The sequence below is a fragment of the Centruroides vittatus genome, unplaced genomic scaffold (genome assembly GCF_030686945.1).
Source record: "Centruroides vittatus isolate TY-2023 unplaced genomic scaffold, ASM3068694v2 contig_8, whole genome shotgun sequence".
NCBI lineage: Eukaryota > Metazoa > Arthropoda > Arachnida > Scorpiones > Buthidae > Centruroides > Centruroides vittatus.
This window is the reverse complement of record NW_027122517.1, coordinates 542030-560703: the sequence shown is the minus strand read 5'-3', so window position 1 is coordinate 560703 and position 18674 is coordinate 542030. Positions and strand designations below refer to the sequence as shown.

Sequence of the window (18674 nt, the reverse complement as noted above, 5' to 3'; positions counted from 1 at the left end):
AGGATGTGTATCACATGTAAGAATTATCATGTTTAAATTCTAGCAGGTGTTTATTGACAGGCAAATTTGTATTTTCATCAAACTTGAATAAATCTTCCATTCCTTCTCAAAAATCATTTATAATCTTTAATAATTTATAATAACTTGCAAAAACTTGTCAGATTCCATGTTGTTCAGGAGACAGATCACAGCATTTCAACACACTTAAATTGTTTGAAAACTCATTTGAACTGTTGAATGGCACAAACACACTATTTGGGATAATAGATTATAGATCTCTTTTTGCTCAGAGAGCACTAAAAGGAAACAAATGTACTATTAGGTGGCAACAGTTTTTTAAACTCATAAGCATTTCATGTGAGGTAATTCATTTAGAAACAGCATCCTTGTCAAGTAGGCAATATAGTGGTTCTGTCACTGTCCATCGGTTCTGTCAGATAATAGTATGGAGACTTTTTGTTTCCATACTATTATTATCTGATGATGCTCAACCTGACACTCCTCCATCTTGGAGCTCTTGCACCTCATGCCACTTTTCTTTATCTTTGAAAGATCCACCTATGTCCAGAGAGGGAGCTACCCATGGGTAGCCTGTTATCAGGGACATTCTGTGAATTGGTAATCCAAAAGCTGAAAAAAACAGTCTCTCCTGCCTTTAATAGTGAAATTATACTGTCTGAAATTTGTTTGCAAGTAGGAATGGAGCCTCATGGATAGCTATAACCTTTATCGGTGAGGATATCCCATCTTTATCCACTTGCTAGCCTAAGAAATTTATACTTGGCACTGCAAACAAACATCTTTCTTTATTTATAAGGAGATTGTACTTAGACAGACATGAAAGAACAGTGTGCCAATGTGTAACCAGGTCATCTGAAGAGAAAGCACAAACTAGGATGTCATTGAACTTATGGGATAATACTCAGAAAGTTGGATAACAAGCTATCAGTAAGATTCTGGAATAATTCTGGTATACTAAACTATAATTATTTTACTATAAAAATATCTCAGTGAGTAATGATTGATTGTAGGTCAGCTTGAGCGTCATCAAATGGTAGTTGAAGAGTTAAGTTGATTTTTGGAAACATAGAAAGGGATGTAGAAAGGAGGTGCAGAACTGCTGGTATTAGATTTGGGTAGTCACATAGGGCTTTATTAATTGTTATCTTGCTATTACTGCAGGGATGTAAAGTACATCACCAGATGGTTTAATGATTTGCACTACAGGTGTTCACCAAGTTAGATTTTCAGTTGGGTCTATGACACTATTACATTGGAAAGCATCAAATGCTACATGAGTTTTTGGGTGTGAAAGGACTCAGGACTTACAAGTGACTTACTTGGCTCTGATTCTCTTAAGATGTTTTAAGTGACATCCATAAAATTATCACATCTTGAAAAAATTGAATTGTACACATCCTCAATTCAATTGTTTGTGGCTCTTCATTTCATTTATTCTATACCATGACCACCTTCAGTTCTCTGTGGCATTCAGTGGGCCCTTCAGCCCATATTGAGACAAAAATATGGCGTACAGCCACAATATAATAATTATATAAATTTGATACTTTTCTGTTTTAGTGTAATAATTGTGATTAATAGTGTAATTGGTGTAATAATTGTAATTAATTTTGTTACACAGAATAAATATTTAATACATAACAATGCCAGTTATTTTTATTAAAATGCAACTGAATTATAATAATAATCACTTATATAATAGAGGTCTCCATTCCAAACACTCATAGCATGAAAAATGCACATGCTGAAAATGAAAAAATCAACAAGTACATTCCACTCATCCAAGAAATAAGACAGCTCCAAATGGATAGGGTATTTATTGTGTCTGTGGTCCTCTCTTCCACTGGCATCATACCACCTATACTACACAAAAATCTACAAATATTAGCACTTCTTCTGGAACCTGTTACTGGTGTGCTTCGTGAAAAATACAGACTTATCACAAACGCTTTCAAACTTTTGAACAGTTCTTCTGTCAGGTGAAATCTGATGGAATGCTTCAAAATGGAACATGAATATTCAAAAAAACAAATTGAACGCCTGTTTTATGAAATCCGTTGTGACGGGCATGTGTATTCGTGTGTGGATGGTGATAATTGAGAGTTGGCATCTATGAGAGTCTGCCAGGCTACTGATAGATTAAGCTCCTCCTTCCAGTTGATGCAGGTGGTCTTGTGGCTAGCTCTGTGAATGGCTATGGCTTTCAGCTATTTAAGATGCTCCTGGTGGGGTGTACTGATGTGGATCTCTGGATCTGTGCCTTGTCAAACTCTTCCTTGATGTCTGACAATCTGTAGAGGACCTTGACCTCTCCAGATTGTAACGGACTTCCAGTGTTTACCCCATCCTGCTTAAAGACAACAAATGGGATAAGGATCTGATATATATTGGTTCCACCAAATGCTCTTTAAGTACCTGAATAAGAGAACACCGAGCAGACCTTCAGCATGGGCAACTCACTACTGCCCTTGCTGTGCATGCATTGGATTCAGACATCAAAACAGAGTTTGATAAGGCAGAGATCTTCATTAGTACACCCCATCAAGAGCATCTTAAATAGCTGGAAGCCATAGCCATTCACAAAGCTAGCCACAGGACCACCTGCATCAACTGGAAGGAGGAGCTTAATCTATCGGTAGTCTGGCAGACTCTCATAGATGTTGACCCTTAATTATCACCATCCACACAGGAATGCACATGCCCGTTGCAACGGATTTCATAAAACAGGCATTCAATTTGTTTTTGTGAATATTCATGTTCCATTTTGAAACATTCCATCAGATTTCACCTGAAGAAGAACTGTTCAAAAGTTTGAAAGCGTTTGTGATAAGTCTGTATTTTTCACGAAGCACACCATTAACAGGTTCCAGAAGAAGTGCTGATTTCACCTTGGTTATTAGGTGATGTTGAACTTTGTATCTAGAAATATTAAGCATTAATAAAAACATATGCATGGCACTACAGAAAACTGCAATATTGAACACACATCACCTTAATGTAACACTTGTTCGGGTAATTATGCCTTGATGTTAGTCTGGCATAGCACTTGGAATGAGTATCAGCTGAGAATGACATTCGTAAAAAAAAAAAAATAAAATAATAATAATAAAACTCCTCTCCCGTGGTGACCACGGGAGAGGAGTTTTATTATTGGTTGTGGGAGAGCCCAGTAATTTTACTGATCCATAGGGCAATGCAGGCTGGAGCACAAGCTCCTGGTAGGGACACCAGGACCACATGCCAGTAAGGTCTATGGGGAGAAATGAAGCTAAGAGTGACCACACCCACATTCTGTGGAGATATTTATCACAGTAGTAACCAGATGTAAGTATGATACCGGCTCGGATGTTGCCTCGGACGTTAACAAGGTCCGCATTTGTGGATTAGGCAGAGTCTCATATTTGAAAAATATGCCACAGTCTCCTTTGGTTACAGGTGGCGAAAGCAGAGCTGGCCAAAGCATGGCTACTGCAATGCCCTCAACAGATGTGAGGAACCAAGCTGGAGTTGGTGTTTCTGTGGCAATGCATCCACAGATCACAAAGGCTGGAAAACCACGCCAACAGATGAAATCAACAATAGAAATGAACGAATTTATCATCCATACTTACTACACCATCACAAAACTCGAAACAAACATGACAGCATACAGACAACAACTACACCATAGATTCACACAACAATATCCTCATCTCACTGTCACTGAACAAAGGGTTGTTGATCAAAAAAGAACAATTATACACAACAACCTTATTCTACAAACAACACTTGAACTTACCAAACAACAGGTTGCTGATCAAATACATCAACAGACAGAAACATCTAACATTAATGAAGATCACGTAACCTGTCAGGATAATCCAGCAACAAGCATTGATTACAGTACACACACAACAACTATTGATACTACAGACACTTCCTCATCCACCACTGATAACACAGCCATAGATTTAGTTAATACATGCTCACACTTATATTTCAGGAAACACTCACTAAATATACAGGCACAGATCCCACACAAAGACCACGAATACCAAAAATCAACACATCAAAGGTAGTAGGAAAAAGCACTATGTAAACACTCTCTTACAACCACACTACATTCATTCAATTTCTACACTCTCAGACATTCATACATTAGTTTATGCTGGGGCAGTCACAGTAGTGACACACCATAGACTGTGAATACAATCGCAGACAGATATACACAAAACACAGTTCTAACGCAAGTGTGCCTGGCAGAGAAGACTAGTAACACAAATAAACGACATTAGACAGAAATTAGGCAGGCTGACACAATACACTAAAAACAACATAACACCGAAATTAAAGAAACAACTCAAAAACATTTTCAAGAAAATCAAAACACACACAAAACATGAACATCACAACATACACATTACAGAATACATCGACACACTAAAACAAAAACTCGCAGCCAAAGCACGTAGACTCAAACAATACAAAACATGTTCACTACAAAAACAACAAAATAAATTATTCACAAACAATGAAAAACGCTTCTACAGACAAATCAGTACCAAAACAACCACTAATACACAGCACAGTGGCACACCAACAGAAGAAGAACTCACAACTTACTGGTCTTCTCTTTGGTCCAGTGCTGTTACACACAATGCTGATGCTGGCTGGATTCAGAAGGAGAACAAAAACTTGCATAACATACCAACTATGCCCTGTTCTGAAATAAACATACAAGACATCCACTACTCTGTTAACAGAACACACAACTGGAAGACACCTGGTGTAGACAACATTCACAATTTCTGGTACAAAAAGTTTACATCACTACACCAGGAATTAGCTAAACGCCTAACACACATCATCATCAATCCACAAGACATGCCAAAATTTCTTACTCGGGGCATCACTTACATGAAACCTAAAAACAACAATACCACAGACCCCACACAATACAGACCAATTACATGTCTTCCAACAAATTATTGACATCCTGTATCGCAAATAAAATATACAAACATGTCGAAGAACACGACATTCTTACAGAACAACAAAAAGGTTGCTCGTAGAAATCACAGGGGATGCAAAGAACAGTTACTCATAGATTCAGTCATTCTACGGCAAGCACACAAACAACACAGAAACATACACATGGCATATATAGACTACAGAAAAGCATTCGACAGTGTACCACACAGTTGACTGCTACATATTCTACACATGTACAAAATACATCCATCACTCATTACATTCTTTCAAAACACTATGCAGCACTGGAGAACATCACTACATCTCAGGGTTAGTAACACTTCCATACAAACAAACCAAATATTCATTAGGAGAGGAATTTTTCAAGGAGATTCCTTGAGTCCTCTCTGGTTCTGCTTAGCCCTGAACCCATTATACAGCATGTTAAACAACACACAATATGGCTACAATATCAGACATAAAAAACAACACAGTTTACACTGTCACATCTCATGTACATGGATGACATAAAACTTTATGCATCCACACAAAAACAACTTTATCAACTCCTACAAATCACACATTCATACACCAAGGACATACAAATGGAGTTTGGCCTAGACAAATGCAAAACACTTCACATAGAAAAAGGAATCCAGAAGAAAGAAGATTTTGCATTTGGAAACGGAGACATTATTGAATTCATGGAAGAGGGCGAGTTCTATAAGTATTTTGGATTCCAACAGGCCAAACTAACAGAACATAAACAAATAAAGCAAAGCTTAATTAAATAATACCAAAGTAGGTTAAATACTATTCTCATAACAGAGTTAAATGCAAAACACACAGTTAAAGCAATAAACACGTATGTCATCCCAGTACTCACATATTCTTTTGGAGTTATACGTTCGACTAACACAGATCTCGAGCAACTCCAAAGGAAAACAAGAACAACACTTACTAAGCAAAAACATCACCACTCTAAATCTGCCCCAGAAAGATTAACCCTTCCACGTAACTATGGCGGATGTGGCCTGATTAACATAGTTAACCTTCACTACAAACAAATACAGACACAGTGAGAGTTATCTACAGAAAACAAGAAACATTACAGTAACATAAAGCAGTAACTCTAGCAGACTCAAATAACACGCCATTTAACTTACACTCATGTCTTACGTACACAACAGAACATATAAAAAGCATAGACACCATTAAGCAATCGTGCGCTCAAAAGGCACTCCATAGCAGGCATTTCTATGACCTGGCTCAGGATTTTGTTGACAAAACTGCGTCAAACAGCTGGTTAGCTCTTTGGGGAGACGGAAGGATTCATGATTGCCATACAGGATCAGGTCATAAATAGTAAAAACTACAGAAAACACATACTGAAAGATACAACACTCGCAAATGACACATGCAGAAAATGTCACATCATGCCAGAAACTATACAACACATTACTTGCTGTGCAAGCTCTTGGCACAGACAGATTATTTACATAGACATAATCAAGTAGCAAATATAATACACCAAGAGCTTGCAAACAAGCACAAATTATTAGACATCCACAAAGCATACTACAAATACATTCTACAGACAGTATTGGAAAACAGGGCCATAATCACAGATAAAACAGTTTACCACAATAGACCAGACATCACACTCATTGACAAACACAATAAAATAACATACATTATAGACATATCTGTTCAAAACACACACAATATACAAAACAAATGCACTGAAAAAATTAGCAAGTACACAGAACTCACCCAGGAAATAAGGCATCTGTGGAGGATGGATAGGGTGCTTATTTTACCTGTTGTTCTCTCCTGTACAGGTGTGATACCACACACACTACACAAAAGCCTGGGCACATTACAATTGACTAGAAATACATACATCACACTACAGAAGGCCACAATATTGAATACATGTGATATTGTTAGGAAATTTCTGAATACAGACACTGACACTGATGTAATTATTTAATTTTAGTTTTGTTTTGGTTGCTATGTCTTGACTTTGGTCTGGCATAGTACACAGCCACTGGTATTAACTGTGTGTATTTCACTTAACCCAACATAATAATAGAATTAAAAATTATATGGAGCTAAAATCGATGCAATAAGAAATTAGATCAAAATACAGAAGAAGTATTTTTATCACTTGCAAATTTAAGGAAACTGTGATAGCAGATGACATTCTTTATTGCAGTGTTTCCCATTGCAGTGTGGTACGCGTACCCTCAGAGGTACGGGAAGAGTTTAGTGGGGGTACACGCTGCACCATGCTTCGGCTGTTCCTGGTGCAAGAAGCAGTTTACTTGTTTTTGATTACGAACATAGAAAAATAATGAAAAACTTCGTTACTTCTTAGCGGTTTTGCCGGGTTCTGTGATTATGTGTATTTATTCACCCTATGGCCAAGACAACAGTGTCACACAAAAACCTCCAGTATCTACACATTGAATTGTTACAATGTGCGCGTGTGTATTTTTAGCTTTTGTATGATTTTTCTAACAAGAAAGGTTTGTTATGTGATTTAGTATTAATAAAAAGCTAAAAATGCTGAATAAACCAATTTTTCTGTAGCTAGTTACTACAACTGACAATTCTTAGCAGAGACTTGACAGTGCTTCTAGAAAGACGAAAATGAGACCTAAAGTCCATATCGCTATATCTAGGAACAATATTTTCCACATAGTCTTCTATTTTGGCTTTTTCGATTTTTCAATTGCAGCAGCATATAGAAATGGAATATCTTCATTATCTTTGGTTTTTGATTTAAAGTATATGCAATTTTTTTGACGAGGGGTACTCAGCATTAAGAAAATTATACAAAGGGTACACAGATGTCAAAAGTTTGGGAAACACTGCTCTATTGGTAAAAAAAATGATTTAATGGATTTAGTTTGAGGGCTGATCAGAACTATTCTGGACAGTATTTTTTATGGAGAAACTAATAATAATAGCAATGTAACAACCATGAAGAATATTTCACTATATATCTTTGTACCATAAGCCAGAGAAGTGGGTGACAGCATATCAGTTGTCAGTGAAATGTTGTACATATACAGTACAGTTCAGGTGTGTATTTCTCTCTATTGTATTGTGCATTAGCTGTGTTAAATGAGCAATGTGTTTATGTCAAATTTTCTGGAAACTTGGTAAGATGGTCACCAAAACATACAAAATGTTTCAACAAGTATTTGGAGAAACAGTACTCAGTCAAAATATTTGAGTTGTATTCGCATTTCAAAACTAACCATATTTCAATCGATGATGATTTACACACAGACTGATGAATGGCATGAATCAATGAAACTGTTGATCAGACTGTCTACAGAACTGTTCTGCAGTATCTTTGAGATGTAGTTCATCAGAAATGTCCTTACACATGGTCTTCTGATAACTGGCTTCTATGGTAACTGTTCAACATGGCTCTTGGCTCTGAGTGTCATGGAATTTTGGCCAAGCACAACATCCTCATAGTTTCTCCACTCATCTTACTTGCCAGATTTGTCACTTTGTAACTTCTTCCTTTTTCCCAGGCACAAAACCACCCTTAAGGAGAAAAAATATCAATACATTACAGAGATACAACTAAATGCAGCACAACAGCTGTGGATCATTCTTAAACAGGCCTATCAGACATGCATGTGTAAATACCCCTGTAGAACGAGGTCTGCAGGGCTAGACAAGAAAAAAAATGAACAAGTCGGCTTAACAAGTATTTGTCATTTAAATTAATTCAGTTTTAATACAATAGTGATAATTAAATACAACGTGGACTATCACAAAATTGACAAGGGGCACGTGATATACGAGTATATAATCAATTGCCACACACATTTACACGCTTCCTCTCTTTCCTCCTTAGGGTTTCAGGAAGTTTAATGAAAAGTGAAAAAATAGGGCGACGAATGGCGCATAACAAAGAGAAAAAGAAAATTACAAACTAATATTACTCATGACAATTTACACCGCGTACAGATAACTGAAACAAAAAACTAATCTGGTTGGATGAGTCCTCCACCGGTCGTTTATCTCTTGACTAAGTTGTATTCCACTGTTGCGTTGTCCTCAGTTGGATGCAAACGGATTTTCCTATCTCGTCTTCCTTCCGTTCTCGGACCTCCTGCACTCGGCGCCTCAATCTCGTGTCCACACGTGGCCAGAACACCGCGACCAAAAACCAAAAAGTTTCCTAAAACGTGAAGTTCTTCAATTTATATTTCCCGCTCTCCAGAAGTCTGGAGAGTGATCCATTTACTGTCCCACTCTGGACTGATCAGGAGGTTCTTCCTGTACCCTATGGTGACATCATCACAAAAATCCACGCGACATGGTACAAACCAAGAAAACCTGATATATACAAAAAGGAAATGGAGAAAATAAAATAATAATAATAATACATAGTCGCATAGCACTACACATGTAATCTCAAGTCAAACTTTGAAGGAGGTAATTCCCAGTATCAGATGATTGCTTTTGCTTTTCCTTTATTGTAGGAAAGCAAAAGCAATCCTCTATTTCTGGAGTTATAATAAATTTTATTTCAAATATTTTTGATTAGCCCTTGTATTTTAACCATACAAATATTATATCATGGATATAATATTTGTATGGTTAAACAATTAAAATATCATGGATATTTAAATTGTTTTAAATATATAGCCAAACCTTGGGTGTTGAACTTAATTCGTTCCTAAATATAGTTTGAAAACTGATTTATTCTAAAACTGAAACAAATTTTCTCATAAGAAATAATGTAAGATGGATTAATCTATTCCCAATTCCCAAAACAAAAGTTTTTAAAAATATTTTTAGCTCTGAACACACTGAATGAACCCTTATGTTCAGTAACATTTAAAATTCATGAAATGAATGTTTTTGCACTTGAAGCAGGCCTCACTCGAGTTCTGCTTCAAGTGCAAAAACAAGAAGGAATTCCAAGTGCAAGAAGGAATTCCAAACTTAGAATGCATTGTATGGAATGATTTCAAATGTTAAATTTTAAAATAAAATTGGAACATGGTTATTATCAGTATTTATTGATGCATGAGCATGCCATCTATGTATAAATACATAAGATGTCCCATGTAAGTCTATTAATTGCGGGACTGGTATAACCATAAATAATACACACTCACGGAGCATTGGCGTCCTCTTGTTTCTCGCATACGTAGCACCAGGCATACGATAATGCATTGCCATCCTTAAAGTTGAAACATTCATCTGCCAGGCCAGCCTTTTATATTTCAAGGGCCTCGAAGGTCTTGATGTGATTCATGTGAAAGGCTCTTTTTATCGTCCTGGCATTGGACAGGTCCATGTGAACTTCTGGATCGGTGGCATAATGTCCCAGTGAGGGACGACAGGTTTAGGCAAGACATGGTGTATGTCGGCTTCACCAAACATTCCACCCAACAGAGAGTCCGTGAGCACAAATACAACATAGACCATGCTCGATACACCATCGCCTTATCCACCTATGCCACCAACTCAGAAGTTCACATGGACCTGTCCAATGCCAGGCCGATAAAAAGAGCCTTTCACACGAATCACATCAAGACCCCCGAGGCCCTTTGTAAGGAACTGAGTCCGAACGTTATTTTTATTTTATTATTATTTCTGTTTTATTATCTTTTGTTTGAGGTTTATGTTTATTTAGGACGAAGGTTCCCCACCACTCTCTTGTTAGTAATGAAAAATGAAGATAAAACAACTCACGGAGAAATAAGCGCCATAGGAAAAATCTTGCGCCCTTGCGCTGCCCGGCAGAAGTAACAGTCCGCAAGAAAAAAAAAATAGAGGGGGGAGTCCCCACAATCACTAGTAGAGAAATACTTGATAAACTGTCTTAAACATCCCAGAAAATTATGATAAATATTTTGTAAACGGTTTATAAGCTTCGTTGGAAACTTAAAGCTGCCAGAAAAGAAAATTAATGTTAGCAACTAAGTATGTAAATAAGGGGAGTAACCCAGCTCAAGTGTGACGTCACCTCACAGTATAAAACCCGTACGTTAACCGAAGAAGGAGAGGTGAATTCCAAATCGAGGCGACTGTGAGAGCAAGGTTAATTCGAAAGTGAAGTATTTTCTGATAGAAGTCCAGATTGATAATTGGACGATCCAAGGTGTTAAAGAGGAGTTCGATTGACGATTTGACGATATCGAAAGGATTGAGGAAGTAGTTTCTTCGTACAGTGAGGTGACGGATAGACGTTTAATTAGTAAGAGATTTTGTTCATAGTTTCTAAGTATTTGATTTGTCGAATTTCAAAGGGGAAATTACTATTAAGTTAAGCTAAGTAGCTGAGTTTATTGTCGGGTTGACTTGTTGATTTTCGTTAATAAATTTGGTTTGGATTATTGATATTTGTACGTAGTACATTCTAGTTGCTAATTAAATATATTTGAACTTTTGATCTGACTTGATATTTATCGTTATTATTACTAATTTTTCGGTGCATGCTTAAAAGCCCAGGCCTGGCAAACTAATCTCGAATCCACGTAAAGTACCCGTTAGGTTAACGGAAGTTTCACCGACCGTAATTATAGTCGGTTTCCTAAGATACTAAAATTAAGTACTTTACACCTTGAAATATAGAAAGCTGGCCTGGCAGGTGAATGTGTCAACTTTAAGGACGGCAATGCATTATCGTATGCCTCACACTACGTATGCGAGAAACAGGAGGTTACTAATGCTTTGTGAGTGTGTATTATTTATGGTTATACCAGTCCTGCAATTAATAGACTTACATGGGACACCCTATATATTTATACATAGATGGCACGCTCATTCAACTGATAAATACGGATAATCATGTTCCAATTTTACTTTAAAATTTAACATTTGAAATCATTCTATACAAGGTATTCTAAGTTTGGAATTCCTTCTCAATTTATTTTTGAAGCAGATCTCGAGTGAGGCTGAAAACGTTCGCTTCACAAATTTTAAACGTTACCGGACAAAAAGGTTGTCAAGTGTGTTCATTGACACCAGTAATTAAGTTAAAAGATATTGTTATTTTTAGCTGTATTTCATGCATAAAAATGCCTATAAAGGGAATATGATATTATATATAATATTATTTTATCTATAACTATATTTATGCTGTTCATATATTAAAAGCAAAATGTTTTGTCACCACCAACCAAACCAAAATTGAAACTAACACTTTACACAGAAGTTCTATAAATAGACAACTCAACTCTGACTGCCTGCATGAAATTTAACAAAATCAATCAATACAGATAACAAGTACTTCATCCACACTTTCTGAATCAATTGATTTGATTTCAATTTGAATTAATTAATTTTAACTTAATTTTAGTTTTAGTTTCAGTTTCAGTGTAAAGGCCCCAGTTTTAATTATTATTTTATTATTTTTAAATTTAATTATCATTTTAGTTTAATTAACTGGCTACCTAGTATTAATAAATGTTAAATATTAATATTATAATATATAATAATATATTAATAAATTTTTTCATTTAATTTGACTTAAGCATATTTACACACAAATTCCTGAATACAATTTATATTACCTGAGTGTTAATCAACACTCAAGTAATATAAATGTTTGTAATATAAATGACATGGTTTTTATTAATTAATTTGATTTAAATTTAACTGTGGTGTATATGAAAAATGGAAATAGTATCTTCTCCGCGTGTTCATTAAAATGCAATTTAAATAGCGATATCGTCGATGATTCACTATATGACACGAGGCAATCTCGGTGCCATTAACTTCTGAATTGGTAGTCCTATCATTGATTGTCACGTTGTCAAGTTTCTTTAACACAGCAAGTATAAGGAGTTCAAGCTACTCAGCTGTGCCAAGTAGCTTGATCAGAAACTGAGTTATTGTATGGCAACTGGGAAAATATGGCATTCAAAATTTTGTTTGTAAATTAAATTGTTCAAAAAGCAAGGTGTTTGAAACTCAAAGTTTGACTGTATATATATATATTTAAGTCCACTAATCCAATTTTTAATTAAACCAAAATGATCTACTGGATTATAGGGATATTTTAAGAGTAATTTTAATAATTAAACAAATAGTAATTTGACAAAAAGTAAGCAGTTAGGCTGTCATCTCTTGATAAATATAATAATTATAAATAAATTAATTTTCAATTTTAATTTATAATGTTATGGAAGAAAAGAATCAACTTGGAGCAGGACTTAAACCTACAACTCCTGCTTACTGTGCAGATGTGTTTCCAGTTACACTACCTAAATTTCCATTCGAATTTGAGATCCGGATAGTGTAATTGGCAATACGTCTGTACGGTAAGCAGGAATTGTAGGTTTGAGTCCTGCTGCAGGCTGATTCTTTTCTTCCATAACATTCTAAAATAAAATTAAAAAATTAATTAATTGAATTATTTATTTAATTTTATTATTAAATTTATTAAGGGTGTAACTGGTGTAACTGCATACCTGTAATCAAATTGCTTTGTTTAAGTATTAAAATTAGCCTTATAATAGACTGAACATCTGGTAGATTGTTTTGCTGAAATTTAATAATTACTTCAATAATATACTTTAATAATTACTTCAATATTTTGAATTATGTACACATTTTTTTCTATTTATAGGAAATATCGGAAATTTCTTTACTATAGATTCAGTTTTTGGAATCGTAAAAGTTTCTAAACAGTTAAATAGAAATAGTATGCCTGAATTCTTCCTTACCATTAGAGTGACAGATCATGGTAATCCACCCCTGAATAACAGCGTTACAGTTCACATAGTTGTCACAGTAGCAAATAATGCACCACCTAAATTTGATCATCAAGAATATATGACGGAGATATATGAAAATGAGAAACCTGGAACATCCGTTGCAGTATTGGTAGCTGCAAGTCAATCATCTGTTTTTTATGAAATAATATCTGGAAATATAAATGAACATTTCTCTATTAATCCAACTTCTGGTGTTATATATACAAATTTTATGCTTGATTATGAATTGAGAAAATTGTATAATTTAACAATACAAGCAACAAATTTAGTAAACGGCAACAGTACTGCAATACTTCTAATTCATGTGTTGGACAGAAATGACAACCAACCAGTTTTTCATCATTCAGAATATAAAGGAAAAATTCAAGAGTCATTAAAAGCAGGAAGTATAGTTTGGACTAATGAAAGCTATCCCTTGGTTGTTTTTGCAAGTGATAATGATTCTGGCCTAAATTCCATGCTATCCTACAGAATAAATGAAAAATTTGATAATGAATATTTTAAAATTGACCACAACACTGGTAAGAATTTTTATTTATTTTTATTTAAAGAAAGGAATAACAATTTTATATTAGTAATTAGAAACAAATTGAACTTAAGTTATGTAGAAATCATCAAGTAATCCAGCACAAATTATCATCTATACAAGTTCAAAAGCATACAAATGTTTTAAGCTATATTGAATAGCTATCTTCAGCTACTATGATTTTCTAAAATAGAACTAATGTTTTAAATTTAAAAAATTCAAATGCAAGTTTGGAAGGCATGTATGAAGTCAAATAAAGATTGTAAACTATTTACAACAATTTAAAAAATGCTCACCATGCAGTTGCAAGTGTGTCATGGTCCCTGAAATTATTTGATTTATTTCTTCTGTTGGCCCTATAAATTTCTAACTTTTCTAAAATTTTAATTTGTGTTTTATCTCACACTTGATGGATCAGATGTGCATTGTTGAACTGGACAGATACTAGTGCTAAGGTGGCCAAAGCCTTGTCCAATTGCCTTTTATCAATGGTGGTTTGATGTTCTTACTTTCTTACACTTAATGACCAGGTAGTTGTTTCAATATACTCCTTGGGTCTTTTATTTTAATAGTATAGACATCTGGAAGTAGATTTTTATCCACAGTCTCTTTGTTATTTCTGAGCAAATGTTTCTGATGTATAGTATTAGAGACCTTTGCTATTTTTTTTAGAAGTGCTACTACATTCATTATAAGTGGTCACTTTGTACAGAGTTTGTTCTCTTGCTGGTTGATTAAAAAGTTAATTACAAAGATGTACTTTGTAATTAACTTTTTGATAATTCTTGTGTTGTTACAATACACAATAACATGTTGTATTGCTATGGTTTGGATATATTTTAACACTTGTTCTATGTTTGGTTGATGAGAATTGTGTATATGATCTAAAAGTCACAAGCTTATAAGAGTAGGATTGTATGATTGTGCTGGATAAACAAAGGGTTTTACCATGGGTTTTTGGAATTGTGAAGTTTCCCATAACACACGCGTGATAAGGAACTGATACTGCAACAAATAAATTGGTTAATCGATAACTTTACTACTTGAACTGTTCAAATGATTATATACTAAGCTTGACAACTAAATCCTTTACTCCTTTGTTCACTAAGAGGTAAGTTTGTCGAATTTCAAGTACATAACTTTGAACTGACCATGCAGAAATAACTTATAGACTATGTACACAATATGCATCTAAATCTATTAGGAGGGGAAATATTTGATGTGAGAGTAAAGAAAGAAGATGAAACATGAGGGGCAGACAAATATTACAGAATAGATAACACTTGTTGCAATCACCATGTTTTACACCCACTTGAAACAAAATATCATTCATAGACAACATGTCTGGTTAATATCCACATCTGGTTTGTATCATTTTGATTTGTTAAGTCCAATACTGTCTGGTGGGGAAGGATTGAATCAGTTCCTGTCTCCCTTGGAAGTTCTCAACCTTCTCTTGATCATAATCCTTTCTCCTCACACTTGTCCCTTTACCATTGATTTGTACTCGCCATTAGGGCTCCACCCCAGACAAAGGGAAAAAAAGAGTCTCACTCTTGTTCTTACTTCTTTTTATATACAGTGGGTGATCAGTTTGTTAAAAGTACGACGTGAAAGAAAAACATGTACAAGTGTTGATCAATTAAAATAAATTTAATTTCGCGTTGGAATGAATAGTACAAATTCTTTATGGATTCCCGCTGTTCCTCGGTGTTCGTATCATAACCGTAAATCCGCGAGTAGAGTCCCATTACAAATCTTACTTAACTAACGCGCGTGAATTTTAACCAAACTTAAACTAATAGGAGGGGATAGAAGAAAAAAAAGGGAAGTAAGAAGGATTATAGGATAGATGGGTACCCAATTCCTTGGCTGTTGTTGGACGCAGATCCTTGTCTCGATCTGTAATGCTCGTATGCTCGTACAATGACGGTTTCTTCCAGTTTCCGGTTTCTCTCGTACTATGATGGTTTCTTCCAGTGATCGGATTCTCTTCTCGATCTGTTCCTTTTGGCCCTGTTCTGCAGAGCTCGCCAATTTCTCACCCTCGAGGTTTGCGGCCACACGTCTTTCCACGTTCGTGTCTGGCCAAAGAATGTCCGGTGGAACGTTCCCTTTTTCTCCAGGCTCATCGCCGTCTATTGTCTTCCCCCACCTCCTGGTGGGCTACGGGTAGGTCCGAGTTCTTGGAAGTTCGAGACAATAAGACAAAGAAAGTTGGAAAGAAGGATAGATTGATAGAAATAGAATATAAATTAAACTAAAAAACTATACATAAATAAAGGCGTACAGCCACAAAACTATACATAAAATAAGGCGTACAGCCACAAGTTAATGAACATAATCCGTTCCAAGACTGTTCTCTATCCAAATTGTTTGTTAATTGATTATTGATTTACCATAGGTTTTTATGGGAATTTGATTAATTCATTCTGGAAACTCCAAAAAATAAAAAATATAAATAAACATAGTAAGAAAGTATATACGTAATGATAAAAATACATATATACACAGTCTTGCATTTTTATTAGATGTTTTTTCCATTTGTGGGGGTTAAATAATCTGTCCAATGTTGATTGCTTTTCTCTCTTCTTCAGGATTTTTTAAGTAATTAATAGCATTGTAATTGTAGAGATCTCCAAGCCTATTAACCTCATTCTGGTTTGGATGCTATTTGGATGCCTGTTGTTCTGACATCCTCCCACTTCCTCAAAACATCTTTAATTGCTTGAGACTTCTTGATATATCTTTCATAGCTAAGATTGTGTTTACTGTAGACCTGTTCAAGCCATACTGCCTAGCAACATCTGACATCTTCTGCCCATTCTCTATCTTGGCTATTATATCTTGCTTGGTTTCTACAGTGAGCACAGTTCTTGACACTCCACTCTTTTTATGCTCCATAATATTATCATTTTCTTTTTTAAATAATAAATTCAGAAAAGCACTTACAAAAATTCAGAGAATGGAAATTAACTAGTGCACAAAAAATTATTTAAATACAAGACCCGGATGAAATTTGAAATTTGGTATTAAAATGTTAATGAATATCGGATGGGACAGTTAAACTCTTGCCTTTCGTAAATAAAAGCTGACACGAAACTTAACGAGTACCCACCCAACAGTCTTGCGAAGACTATAAAAAATTATTTGTCAGAAAGGTAAACAAAAAGCTGGAATTACAAAGGAGAGTTTCAAAATTCAGAGGAATACTATTCGATCAGTATTGGGTTGAGCAATGATGTCGATGTCTCCAGAGCCCCAAAAAGTTTCGAATTGTCACCTGGAGACAAGGGAAGACCAATCGGTATTCACTATTTTATGTCACTTCTTTTTCTGTGTTCGTTATCTGAACATAAAAATCTTTCATGAAAGTGTTTGTTATCTGATTTGTTCGTTAACCAAACTGTTTGTCACCTGATCACCCACTGTATTCCCATGGGATCTGGTCTCCTCCTCTATGTATGTTGCTCTCCTGGGCCAACCCAGTTGTCAGTCCTAGATTGCAAAAAGGTGGTAATGACAGGACAAAACAGAAAGATGGAACAATTGAATGTGCAGGGAAGGGTAAGAAAAGATGAGGTAAGAAAGGGAAGATTTTCAAGAAGTGAAGGAAAGAATGAGAAACAAGAAATATTTAGTGCAGTAGCATTACAGAACACCAAGATATAGTTTTTTTTATGTTGAGTGGGATGTCTGGAAATGAAGTGTTGTAGATAGTACACTATCTTTATTTGACATCACACATGCCTTCCAATAAACCCTCAATAGAATTTTTCAAATTCAGAATGTTAGTTCTATTTTAGAACATCATAGTTCATGAAGGTGGCTACTCAATATAGCTTAAAATGTTTGTATGTTTTGAACTTGTATAGATGATAATTTGTGTTGGATTACTTTGTGATTTATGTATAACTTATCTATACATATATCCAGTTTTTAATCATTTCAATTGAACATAAACTTACTAAAATGTAAGAGTTAGTGTTATATCAAAAGTATTTTAATGGAAGGTTCAAAGATGTTTCTAGTATACTAAAAGTATTGATGTCTTTGTGTTAGTTTATATGAATTTTTTTACTAGTTGATATATTTTGTTACTTTACCTGATAATGTGAAAATACTCTGCTGTTCTTGCATTAACACTGTACAGTCTGAGATAAGATTATGTTAAATTCATCTACTGGAAATCTTTTGTTGCTCTACATTTTCATTGTAAACAAAAGAGAGAAATGCCACAATTATACTGTAATTTTGTGGAATGACTGGCATGCCAGTTTATCTTGGGGGGAATGCTGGCATACTGATTAAAGTGAGGCTATACATCTCTCTCTAGTGGGCACATTAAAAAAATGAATCAGTTACATCACATAAAAATGAATGAGTTTTTATTCTAAAACTGTGAAATTGTC

The 18674-nt window shown here is 35.0% G+C and overlaps 1 protein-coding gene across 1 annotated transcript in view; it reads left to right on the top strand.

Annotated features, from left to right (window-relative positions):
• LOC136981990 (fat-like cadherin-related tumor suppressor homolog) overlaps positions 1-18674 on the top strand; it is a 461240-nt gene that overhangs the window by 135870 nt on the left and 306696 nt on the right. The window contains 1 exon segment of the mRNA XM_067278416.1: positions 13589-14257. Within this exon segment, the coding sequence (XP_067134517.1) occupies positions 13589-14257 (669 nt within the window).